This window comes from Salarias fasciatus, chromosome 22 (genome assembly GCF_902148845.1).
Source record: "Salarias fasciatus chromosome 22, fSalaFa1.1, whole genome shotgun sequence".
Classification (NCBI taxonomy): domain Eukaryota; kingdom Metazoa; phylum Chordata; class Actinopteri; order Blenniiformes; family Blenniidae; genus Salarias; species Salarias fasciatus.
In genome coordinates, this window is record NC_043765.1 from 7,719,735 (window position 1) to 7,732,394 (window position 12,660).

Below are 12,660 nucleotides of genomic sequence, written 5' to 3' on the forward strand. Positions count from 1 at the left end.
CGGCTCATGTTTTTGACCTTGAAAAGGTGCTAATGATTTAATGACAGGGGTCTGCGTTCACTTCAGCTGAAACACAGTGCGTGTGTTTTCTTTAAAGCTGTACCCAACCTCCCCAAACCCAACCCTGTACACCCCCACACCACTTTTCTTTTTTTCTCTCTCTCTTGTAGCTACCACCCCAACCACACAGACTTCCCTTTGTTTAGGAAAGTTCCCGTGTGTGGGGCTGACATCATCGCGCTGCATTTTGCGGAGGCGGCAGCGTCTAAAACCACACACGTTTCTGGCAGCCTCCGATGGAGATGTTGGAGGGAGCCTCAGACGAGGCAGCCCCATCTCTGTGACTTCCTGATTACATGGTGCCCGGGGCGCTGCAGCCTCCGCCGGCTGACGGAGCCTCTGCGGCTCGTTCCTCTGACTCAAACCCTTCCCAGACTTTACAGAGTTTTTTTTTCTGGAAGTGTCCTGCTCCGTGTGGTGCGCTTTTTCTTTTTTCTTTTTTTTTTTCTTTTTTTTTTTCCCCCACCCGGCATCGGCACAGTTAAGCCGGCTGTTTTCTGTTCTTTCTCAATGCCATCGCCGCTGCCCGCCTCGACCACACCCGCCCTCTGCCCCGCTGAAGGGCTGTGTGCAGTCCTCGCCGCAGCAGCGCTCTGGCAGAGAGGAGACATTCCCTCCTCAGTTCTGTGAGGTCTTCTTCTTCTTCTCCTCCTCCTTCTTCTTCTTTACCCCGACTCAAGTCTGCTCTGCAGCCGTTGTCTGTTTGGAAAGACCATTTTGTAGATATTTTTTCAGAGTCATGAGCTGTTTTTCTGGCCTCGCTCCTTTTCTCCAAAGCATAAAACCATGACAGGATGAAGTAGTACTCCCTCTGGGTTCAAGGTTTCTAGCTTTTATGTGGAACCCAGTTAGCACAGGAAGTACAATCTGATCTTTCTGGCATCCTCAAGCATAACTTTTATGCATATTTTGTTCTTCAGCGTGCAGCAGAACATTTTACCGGTATGTAAAATTACAGGACGCCGCAATAGGCAAAAAATTTAAATAAACAAATAAGAATACATGCAATAAAATATATAGCAGCAACGCTTAATGTATGTAGTTCTTTATTCAATCTTTCTAATGCTATAAATGAATAAATTTTATCAGTGATTTAACACGGGTACTGAGAACACAACACACACACAGACCCAGAAAGCAGGAGCAGCTGGGTGAACTGGCTCATCTCTTCTGAAAACTGGCACACAGGCCGACGTGGAAAAAGCACACAAACCATACATTTAAGTAAACGTCTCCACCTGTGTGTGAAAAGTGAATAAATTTGAACGACCAGACCAGCTTCTGTGACTGAATCAACTTCTACCATTTGAGTCACTCAGAGCCGCTTTTGGAAATCTTTGGTAAAGTGAAGCAGCATCACAGTTGGCAGAAGCAGGTACAAATGTTCTCCTCTTAGTGAGTGAGGATAGCCAGTTTTTTTGTGGTTAAAGTAGATATAATGATTTAACTGCTTCACTGAAGTCATTTTTATACAATTCCCCCCTTTTGGAGGAGGTTTGGGTCAGAAACCTCAATGTATTTAGAGATCCTACCAAGATGAAGCTACAGCGTTGGTAAAACTGGATGCACATGAGTGGAAGTATGGATTCTAGATTAGATATAATGAATTCACTTTTCTACATTTTTTTAGATGCTGTCTCAGCAGCCTCAACGTGCTTTGAGATCGTACTGAGATGACGATAATCGACATGATTAAGTCACTTTAAACACCATGTATTGATTCAAATTCAAGTTCAAACAAGCATAGAGTCCATTAAATGACACTGGAGAGGATGCTTCCCCTCAACCAGGAGCACATCACTTTTCCGAAATTCAAGGGTGAAGATCAGTAACTAACTTTTGCATCCATTATTTCTTGCAATGATCCTCTTAATATGGTCCCAAAAATGCATTTTAAGATGGAATTGATCAAATGCATAGATTTTGACTCAACACCCTTGATTCCAGTTGATTACAGTTCAGCCCTACCACAGTGAGGATACAGTTTCTTTTACCCATACATGATTGAAGTTGAATCTCACTGCTATACAGGCCCAAAGTTAGAACAGAAAAGAAGTGGCCAGATGTCCTTCGATAAGAGGTTTTACTCTTCGATCTGTGCGGTTCCATCTTTTAAGGCTATTTTTCTTTTTAGGTCAAAGCCAACATAAAAGACCTGTTTTCATCAAATCCTCATAAGTGCTGTAATGAACTGCTTGCACTGCGCCGCGCCCTTGGCGCTGTGGGGTGTGTGTGTGTGTGTGTGTGTGCGTGTGTGTGATCATCCTGGGGTCGGTCTCAGGAATGAAGAGGAAGCCCCCCGGTTGTCTCTCCTCCTCTTGTGCCTTGCACAGCCGGAGTCTCGGCATTCCTCTGCCGGGTGATAATGCGAACTCGGGCGGGGCGGCTGCATCCGCGCTGTCAGACCGCGGTGGGGGAATTTACATGAAGTCGTATCGAAGTGATTGAATTGCGCCAACAAATCATCGGTGTTGTTTTGCAATGCAAGAGGGGAAAAAAAAAAAAAAAGTTTGGTTTAAACATCAAGCATTTTATGTCCTGAGATGATGGATTAGAATTACGACTTGTATTACGAAAGCTGAAGTTTTGGAAGAAAAGTTAATTAAAAACGGCTGAAAGCAGGCAGACGATATCCCGTTTGATTATTTTTATTTGTCTAGACCCTGTTGCTGATAATAACTCAGAGCAGATAACGAGCGATCTGTAAATAATTACATTTTGAAGTGAGCGCCTTCACCTCGTGCGCGGCCGACCTCCCTTCATCGCACTTCTTCCTGTTGCCCGGATAAACAGCATTGCTAGGCAGCAGCCCATTTCCTTACACAAATACACAGGGCCTTTGCAGGCTCTTAACCCTGACAGGGATCCTCCTCTCAAATCACATGCTGTGCCTCCCCGGCCGGAGCCTTCCACTCTCTTTGTGGGCCGCTCGCCTCGAGTGCTCCCCTTATGTAAGTCAAATCTGCGGTCTCCGTTTCAGCGTTTCCACACTGATAGTCGCCGCCGACAGCCTTTTCCAGCGCGGCCTATAATCACACGGGATTGCCGTCGTAGTGCTTTGAATCTGCGGATGTTAGTTGCACATATATTGCACATTTTAGGAGTTTTCTTTTTTTTTTTCTTTTTTTTTTGCCAGTTCGTTTCTTGAAAACTCTTAAGTTCTCAAGATAAAATGCAGCTTTTCATTATCCAAACATGCCCAGTTAAACTTAGTCATTCGATATGTTTGAATACAGACTTCTCAGTGAGGATACTCTCGTAACACTTGACCTTGACTGGCCTGAAATGCACGTTTCACTAATTCGAACCTCACAATTGGAGGCGTTTCAAGTACAGCATAACCTAATTGAAGAGCGTGGAAAGACTTTAAACGCTTCAGTCAAACAGGAGCAAGTCCAGTCGTGACGTTTTGGCTGAAGAAGTGAAGGAATGCAGGAGCCTGAAATTTAAACCAAGAAATTCATCCAAACGAGAGGGGTTTTTTTTTTTTTTGTTTGTTTTTTTGGGGTTAGATCAATAAATTGGCGGTTTGTGCCAAAGCACGCTGATGAACTTAGCGTCACTAAAAATGTTGATTAGGTTTATTTGGTTTTTCCTTGTCAACCATTCAAAATAAAATGAGGGAAGAGTGAAAAAGTTTGGCAATTGAGCTTTGAACTACTCCAAAGTCCTGCCAGAGGATTTGATACAAGACAGTCCGCTCCATATCAAATAATGATGTGCCATAATAGAGCCTATTTTGTCATTTCATTGTGTTCTGACTTCAGAAGCACTCTGCTGTAATTCCTCTGCCGTCACGCTGCATGGATAACACGCGCAACCCTCAGACGGCGTGTCAGTAGTAGCCGCCACGCTCGGGTTTCACCCCGCGGGTTCTGGGCCGCGTGCCTGCAGCCTGCCGTCTGGGTGGCCGAGGTCATCCTGGCAGGAGGCCTCCTGTCAAACAGCACCTCTGGAGGTCTGAGATTTCTTTCTTTGGGAGCGCCGGGTCGAGCCCGCCACGTCTTCACCCCGGCATCCAGTGGGGTCACCTCCCAGAGTTTTTACACGACCCCGACCGACTGACGTGACCTTGACTTCTGTCAAACACCGCCGCGGTGTTGTAATAAGCGGACGGATCGTCCGCGCTGCCTGTAGGCGGTTCCAGCTGCGTTCTGGCACCTGTCCCTGGGATCGCCATGTTGGCAGGCCCGACGCAAACTGAGAGGAGGTCAACACTGCGCATCGGTTGTAAATTAAATGTGTGGGTGATGAGTACAAGATATTAAATGGCTACTTTGTTCGAAATGTTTACTCCTGACAGACCAGCGTTTGTCTCTGACAGCACGCAATGTGGGATATTTTTATCGGTTTTGACTCGGCGTTTGTGTGTCCCTCTGCTCCCTTAGCTCCACGGCTACATGGAGAGCGAGCCTCTGACCCTCCAGCTCTTCATTGGCACCGCCGACGACCGCCTGCTCAGGCCCCACGCCTTCTACCAGGTCCACCGCATCACAGGCAAGACCGTGTCCACCCCGAGCCACGAGGCCCTGCACAACAACACCAAGGTGCTGGAGATCCCGCTGCTCCCAGAAAACAACATGAGAGCCATGTGAGTGACGCAGAACGCTAACGCCAGGTTCTTCTTCTCACTCTGCCTTGACTTATCAGCTATCGATTATATCCAAAACAATTAAAACCAACCTCCCCTGGCAGCTTCTTTGTTTGGGGTGTATGAACGGGTAAATGTGACCTAAAGGGGAAAGCAGTGTGACAAAGCTACGGATGTGAAAATCTGTAAGATAGATGAAATCTATTCAAATGAAAACGTATTGTTTTTCAAGAGTGACTCAAAGCAGATGTTCAATACCCAGAAGTTCAGCAGAGACTCAACATTTTATGCAAGTCGTTGTCAAACTTTGGATTGTTGAAGACAAGTCGAAATGGAATCCGAAGTAATTTGAGGCAGATCCTCATCATATTCAGTCTCCAGTCTCCATGAGAGAATGATCAAGAAGACAGCTATTACATTACGCGATCTGTCTGAAGGATTTGGAGTTTAACCGGACCAATCTTTGGGGTTCACGTCCAGTTACCTCTTCCAGTCTTGACCAAACCAATAACTTTATAACTCACCATATGCTTTCCTCAAACATTCAAACGAGCTGCATTCTGGATGTCGCTTGGCACAAATCTGACTCTCTGAAATGCTGTTTAGCTGAGCTGGTGGGGTCTTGATGGTTTTAAGTTTCTCATCTGAGAGTTCACCATAGCTTATAAAGTGTATCTAAAAGTCAAAACAACAACAAGAACAAAGATGTGCTGTAAGGAGAGACTTGCTGAGAGAGAGAGCTGATGATGAAAAGCTCTGAAGGGTTTCAATGGTTGCATTCATTCCAAAATAAGTAAACAAAACTAAAAAATCAGTCAGAGCAGAGTACATTTCACTCAAAAACAGCCCTGCCAAGTACAATGCACCTTTAAATGACGGAGCTTTAACCTCACGAGCCAGTACGATCGAGCACCACATGAAAAATGAAATATTATGATCACGACTTCTGTACCGTTCTCGATAATCAGGTCCAGCAGTCATTCAGCAAAGCAGCATTTAACCGCTTTAATTTTCTTTACATTTAAACTTTATTAAATCACTTCAGCTGTAACACATTTCGCTCCTCACAATATCCTCGAATCCAGTGAAAGTATAAAGACTGCTGCTGCTCTGAAAGTGCTGACTGCTGGGTTTCGAGCGGTCTGTGCGTGCCGGCGAGCGTGTGCGTCTCCCTCGGGGTTCGGGCTCTGAAAGCGCGGCCCTCTGCTCGCAGACGGTGGCTTTCCCACTTTATAAGCCTCGGAGATCAGATTACCGGGGGAAGCTGGGAGCCGCTAACAGGGACCTGGGGTTTCTGTCTGGGCTGCAGGCAGCAGCATCCTGCTCACATCAGCACTTTCGCTCACTTTTAATGGACGCAACACATAAGCTCCCCTTATACGACGGCTTCAACCCCGGGACGCCGCTTCGCCTCGCACGCCGAGGACACGCCTCCTGACGGCGCGGGCGAGGGATTTGCGGGAGATTTATTGCTGTTGACATGCGCTCCAGTGAGACGTACAGAGGTTTTATAATGTGGTATAGAATACTAGCATTATTGTATTTCTGAAGCCGTTGATTTAGAGGTGAACTGTTACAACATCGGCTCAGATTCTGGTCTTGATAACAAAAACGCACAACCTCTGACTTGGTATGAGTGAAGTTAGCTCAGCAGACAGCTCTTTAAAAAGTGAAAAAGCATCTTAATTGTCCTTTTTTTTTTTTCGTGCAGTTTGATTCAGTGTGCTGAAACTCTGGCCCAGGATGTGATTTTGCTCTCTGTGTAGGCGAGAGTCGAACAGCTGGGGTCTTTAGCATCAACACCTGATTACTTCAGCAGCGAAGCAGACCCTGGTGTCTGCACCCAGGAATGCAAGGGAGTGCTCAAATGTGTGTAAAAGTTGACATTAACTAGGCTTGGAGGAATGCAGCATCAAGTAGCGCGGCGATGGAAAAGCCAGAAAGCATTTTGGAGAGGTGCGAGGAATTAAAGTATGAAGACGTGTGGTTCAGACGAAGAGGCTTGGTGGGGAAAATTGTGCAAGAGATTGTATTTTTTTTAGCCTCTCTATATAGATTTTTAGCAAATCCATGATGTAATGAAAGTTCCCAGAGATTTGTTTCTATACAGCTTGAATTTTGCCCAGAAGCAGACGCTCTGAGGTGTGAACGCTCCACTCGGGGGGCGCCGGCGTCCTGCAGGACCGCTCTGACGGAGCCCAGAGTGAAATCATTTTCCATTTGGCCGATAAATCACAGTCTGATTGACTGTGACACTACAGATTTCATCATGAAGTTACACAATGGCGCTTGACCCTTTTTCTCTTTTGTCTTCACAAACTGCAGAATCGACTGCGCCGGAATTCTGAAGCTGCGCAACTCAGACATCGAGCTGAGGAAGGGCGAGACGGACATCGGACGCAAGAACACGCGGGTGCGGATGGTGTTCAGGGTTCACATCAACCAGGCCACGGGGAGAACGGTGTCTCTGCAGGTGGCATCGAACCCCATCGAGTGCTGTAAGTACCTCCTCTGGCTTTGATGTCTCCCTCACAATGTCCTGAGGAACACTAAACTCACTCCTCCACTTCCATTTCATGCGAAGTAGTGACTTTTGGTTGGATGCGCAACATCCTCTCAGGTTTTTACATTTCAAGATTTTACTATTAGGAGGCATATATAGCCTGAAAATGCCACACCTGCTATGTTCTAGTTCATCTAACTGATGTTACGATAAAGATGAAATGCCAAAATGGTACAAAACAAAGTGGTTTAGAAAGAGAATATAAAAAAGAACGCTGTCAAAATACAGATAAACAAGTTCCTTGTGCAATTGTTCTGAGAATCATTCGGATCAAAAGTTTTTATTTAGTAAAACCGAAACTCAGCTTACAAAGATCTACTTCATACTGAGGACAACATGCTGGTCAGTCTCCTTCAGCCGGATCAGATGCTGCATTTTAAAAGATCACAAGGTAAGAAAACAACTGAGAACCAAATTAATCAGTTATTTAAAACTCAGAAATTCTAGAAGCTGATTAAAAGTCATATTGAAGAGCTACTAGTTCCAGATTACAACAAAAAAAGCCTGCTTTTCTTTGTTTATTTCATCATAGAGAGTATGAGGTTACCGCCTGAACTGTAAGGTTTGACATCATTTCCCAACATTTTGCAGGTGTGGCTTTACCAGGTGGGGGTTTGTGTTTTTCACTGATAGGTGGGGCATGTCTCTCTGTTTACACTGAATCCCTCCTGATGCTGGTCCAGCATCTTGCACGGCTGCCATTGTCTTCAAAATGTGTTATTTAAGAGGCATCAGTGTACCAATTGATGTAATCGTTTCAACAGTGCTCTACAGCAGCTGATCAATATTTATCTATAGTGGTTTGACTTCGATATTATTCTGGGATTCACACGTGGACAGTGTTAATTAGGTCTCCATTAGCCATTATAAAACATTTGCACCCAATAAATCCATCTTTACCACGAATTAACAAAATGTGAGCTCAGCTTTTAACATCCGAGTAAAAACCAGCATTGAATTAAATGAAGGCGACATTTATTGCCTGTATGGATGAATCTATAGGCAAAAGACAGGGCAAACCCTGGACAGGCCTCTTCTCAATCGAAGGACAAACACTGGGACTCAAACCGGGAAACCGCTCACTGTGAGGCGAGAGCACTACCCACTGCAGCACAGCGCTGTCCTTTCCAGGACATGCCTGTGTAAAAGCTATTTAGGCCTCGCTCGATAAAACGGCATCGACTCTGCGTGCTGCACTGGATTTGACCTTTGAGCAGAGCGGGACAGCCTCATGCAGATCAGCCGCTCAGCGAGGCTCTGGCTCTGAAAGCTGCCATGCAGATTGAGTCTTATGAGGTAAATGAAAGACAGTAGTTAAACCGTGATCTCAGTCCCCTGAAATAGGCCATTGTGAGTTTTCTGAGCGGCTGCCACAACGCAATTGTTTCTGACCAAACTTCACTTTGTGTGAGTGAAGCAGGACGGCACACAGATGGAGAGACGCGGCGGAGATGTGGGAAAGATTGATTGTTTCCAAAGACGGAGAGTTAGCTTTATCAAAATCGGGACGCAGCAGCATCGAGTTACACAGAGATGATCCCCGTGTGAGAAAAATCTTCAGCTTTCAATGAAGCCCTACTTCTGTATCCCGCTCAATCACAGCGAATTAACAGACTTCTGCAGACACACCTGGCCGAGACATCAGCTTTATATTTAGCCGAAGACAGGAGAAGGTTCGCAAGCATCGTACGGGAAGTAACAGCTCATTTTGGAAAGAAGTGAAACCGAGTAAGGAGCGAGAAGAGCAGGATAGAAGTGAGGAGTTTAGTAAGAAAGATGAAGGGGAAGAAACATTCGAGACAAAGCGTCCGCCGTAATTTCAGGAAAACACAAATAAACACAGTGTGGAGCCTCTCCCTGCTCGGAGGAGGGGAGGCTTCGCAAAGCAGAGGCTCGCAGCTGCGAGCGAGGCGAGGAGGCAGCGATTCAGCCCCAGTCTGGATGCTCAGGTCTGCATGGGGAGTGGGTGTGTGTGTGTGTGAGCGAGCGCAGCCGTGATGCCTGCTATTCTCCTCCCCGCCGCAGCCCAGCGATCGGCCCAGGAGCTGCCGCTGGTGGACAAGCAGAGCCTGGAGACGTGTCCCGCCCCCGGGGGGGAGAGGATGCTCCTCGACGGACACAACTTCCAGCACGACTCCAAGGTGGTGTTCGTGGAAAAGGCTCAAGGTAACGGAGGAGGAGGAGGAGGTTTGGGAGTTTCGCAGCAGCTCTGTGTGTTTGTGTGTGTGTGTGTGTGTGTGTGTGTGTGTGTCTCCCTCTTCTCTGTTGTTGGAGAAATCCCAGGATTGCTCTCTCCCTCCCTCCCTCCCTCCCGTCTCTGTCTCCTCCTCCTCCTCTTCCCCCGGCCGTCAAAATATCCTCCGTTCTGCCAAAGTGCCACATGTGGAGCACATTAATGCGCCGTATTTTTAACCCGGCAGATTTACATTTGCAGAAGTTTCCATTGCCTGTTCAGAGGAGAGGAATGGATAACAAAATGCAGCATGTGTGTGTCTGTGTGTGTATTTATCACTTTTGTGGAGACCTAAATCTGCTTACACACTCATATTGTGGGGTCTTTTTCTCTTGAAGGCAAAAAAACAAAAGTTTTTCAAAAGAGAACTCATCAAAGTTTTAGGTGAAGACATCTTTTGGGGTTAGGTCATGGTTATTGTTAGGGTCAGGCAAGTTGTACTTATGGTTAAGTTTAGAGTGAGTCTGCAGAAAATGACAGAATGTCCCACGGAGGCAAGAAGAGACACCATGAATCTGTGTGTGTGTGTGTGTGTGTGTGTGTGGTGTGTGTGTGTGTGTGTGTGTGTGTGTGTGCGTGGGCGTGTGTGTGTGTGTGTGTGTTTCTATACTGGCTGTAATTTCAGTAAAGCTGCTCTGTGATTTATCGGGACACCGTCAGCTGTAGGGACACAATTTGAGATTTCTGTCAGGAAATTCATTACATTCCACAAGTTTGTGTGAAAATAATGTGAGTTAATGTGATGGCACAAAAAAGAGAGAAACAGCCATTGTGTGCGTGAATGTGTAACTTTTTGTTTTTATTTCCAAGAGGGGACCTCAACCTGATTGCACACGGACCCACGGGGTCCGGCATTTTACCAGCATTTTTTTCGGTTGAAACATCTTTTGTGGTTGAAGAAGGTTTGGTTAACATTGGTTTACCAGCTGGGGTTAATGGCAGTTTAACTTCCCCCGAAGACACAAAACACATGGTCCTAATAAGGAAATTCATTAATCATCATTAATCATCCATTAATCATCATTCATTAGACTAAACTGATTGTTGGGAAAAGGCTCCAGCAGAAGCGCCGGTCAGGGAGTAGTTAGGGATGAATAAGCGTGCAATAAATTCACATGAATTACTGTCATGTCCTCAAAAGACATGAAAACACATTGTTTTTGTCTGTGCGTTTCTGTACAATAGGGAATAGGACACACATTCACACAAAGGGTCGTAGTCAGAAAATTCATTCAATGTTTCTGAATAAAACGAAAAAGAAAGACTTTGATTTCTCCTCCGGTTGGACTGAGGTGAAGGTCAGATTTATGGAGGAGTTTCTAGTTATGGCTGAGTTATAGTCCGTCTGAAGGAAAGTCAAAAAAATGTTCCCATATGAAACAATGTGGATATGAGAGGGTTAGGGTCAGAACCTTGTGTGTGTGTGTGTATGTGTGTTTGTGTGTGTGTGTCATCCCTCAGTGTTTGTTTCTTCTTTTCTTACTCCTGGCAGTTTTGCTTTGAGAGGATAAGGGGACTGTTCCCAGATGTTGATACGACGAGGTTTACAAACAGCAATTTCCTTGATTAGCTCCAGCAAAGCAACGTGAGCTGCAGTTTGGGCCAAAGCTGAGCAGCGTAAACACCCCTGATCCTATCAGGCCGGTGACTCATTCAGGAGAAAAAGAAGGAAAGGGAAGCATCTTCATTGTTCCACCTGTGAGAGAAGGGATTCAAGGTTGACTGGACACACACACACACACACACACACACACACACACACACACACACACACACACACACACACAGAAAAAAAAAGACTTTGGCTGGTTTACAGCCTCTTTATTCAACCCTGATCTTGAAAATGTGTTGCTCACCACCAAAAACAGTTTAAATATAAAAAGCAAGTATAGAACCTTCAGTCTTAAAATTATGTAAAAAAAACGGAATTATTATTTTCTTCAGGTGTGTTTGCGAACCGTCCTGTAACCCAGACACACTAAAGACCAGCCTGTTCTCAAACGTCAACAAATACCAGCTGCAAAACGGATGCAACAACTGGCAGGTTTACGTGACTCTTCAGCCGCGCCTCAGCCACTTCATCCATCTTGCAGTGGTCCATTGTAGAACTGTTTTACTTTGTACGAGCGGAATTCATTTGAACTGACTTAGCAGCTGTAATTTCAGAGTAAACCAACTCAGAAACGAAAAAGAAAAGAAAAGAATCCAGGGGGGCAGTCCATCATCAGAGAAAATCCACGTTTGGATCTTTTATCGATGCGGCTACAGTGAAATTTCATCCCTCCAGAGACACAGTGGGTGGAAATAGAAGGGAATTATTAGTGATGTGTTTTTGTGTCAAAACATAAATCTCAAAAATCCAAACTAAAAAAGCTGTTTCCTTTGCTTAAGTGAGAACAAGATTCAGATCTTTTTTCCCTGATCTTTCCATTTCCCCCATTTTAATCAATCTCAAAGAGTTAATTAACAAACAGGCCTTTTATTCTATTATTTTATACTTTATGTCTTTGATTTTCCTTAATTTCTGTAGTCTGTAGTCTCACTGGCAGGTGTGAGAGGATAGTGTTAATCACTGAACATTTCTTTAATTCAAATGTTCAGAAAAAAACCATCTGTGTGGTTTTTTTTAATTGAAATATCAAAGTCAAACCACACTTTAAAAATACCCTCAAGTTGTGGTTGGAGGCATAAAAAGTGATTGAAGAAAGTGTGATCAGCGTTTATAAGCTATTTCCACCGCCAATCTCAATGGAAGGTGTGTTTTGTGCCGCAGCCCTTCAGGTTTCACTCCACCTCTGTGTCCTTTTTACGAGTCACGCTCTCTTTACTCCCAACCGGGCGTTTTGGCCTCCGGTGGCAATAATTGATCGGTTAAAAGCTCTTTGCTATAAAAACGGCAGTTTGCTGTGCTTTTGTGTGGCGTCGGAGGTGAGAATCAAGCCCCTGGGTCAGCTGCTGCTCGGCGCTGTGAATCTGGCCGTCTTTAGGGCCATGTGCTGCTCTGGACCGGCGCTGATGGGTGTGCTCCCTTGTTTTTGATGAGGGTTTCCCCGCGTCTGGCACCAGCATTAGATTCCTGGGCAATCCTACCATGGAAACACCCTTGAGGCCAGGCTTCCACAACACTGCCCTCCTCCCTCCCTCCCTCCCTCCATCCTTCCACCTCTCCATCCGAGCTGCGTCACCAGCTCGGGGTTCATTAAGTCGACGGGT

The 12,660-nt window shown here is 45.5% G+C and overlaps 1 protein-coding gene across 1 annotated transcript in view; it reads left to right on the forward strand.

The window, feature by feature from the left end:
• The window catches only part of nfatc1 (nuclear factor of activated T cells 1), a 46,120-nt gene that overhangs the window by 7,049 nt on the left and 26,411 nt on the right, over window positions 1–12,660 (forward strand). The window contains exons 4-6 of the mRNA XM_030120867.1: window positions 4,449–4,651; window positions 6,977–7,149; window positions 9,240–9,380. Of these exons, the coding sequence (XP_029976727.1) occupies window positions 4,449–4,651; window positions 6,977–7,149; window positions 9,240–9,380 (517 nt within the window). The remainder of the gene's footprint in view (window positions 1–4,448; window positions 4,652–6,976; window positions 7,150–9,239; window positions 9,381–12,660) is intronic.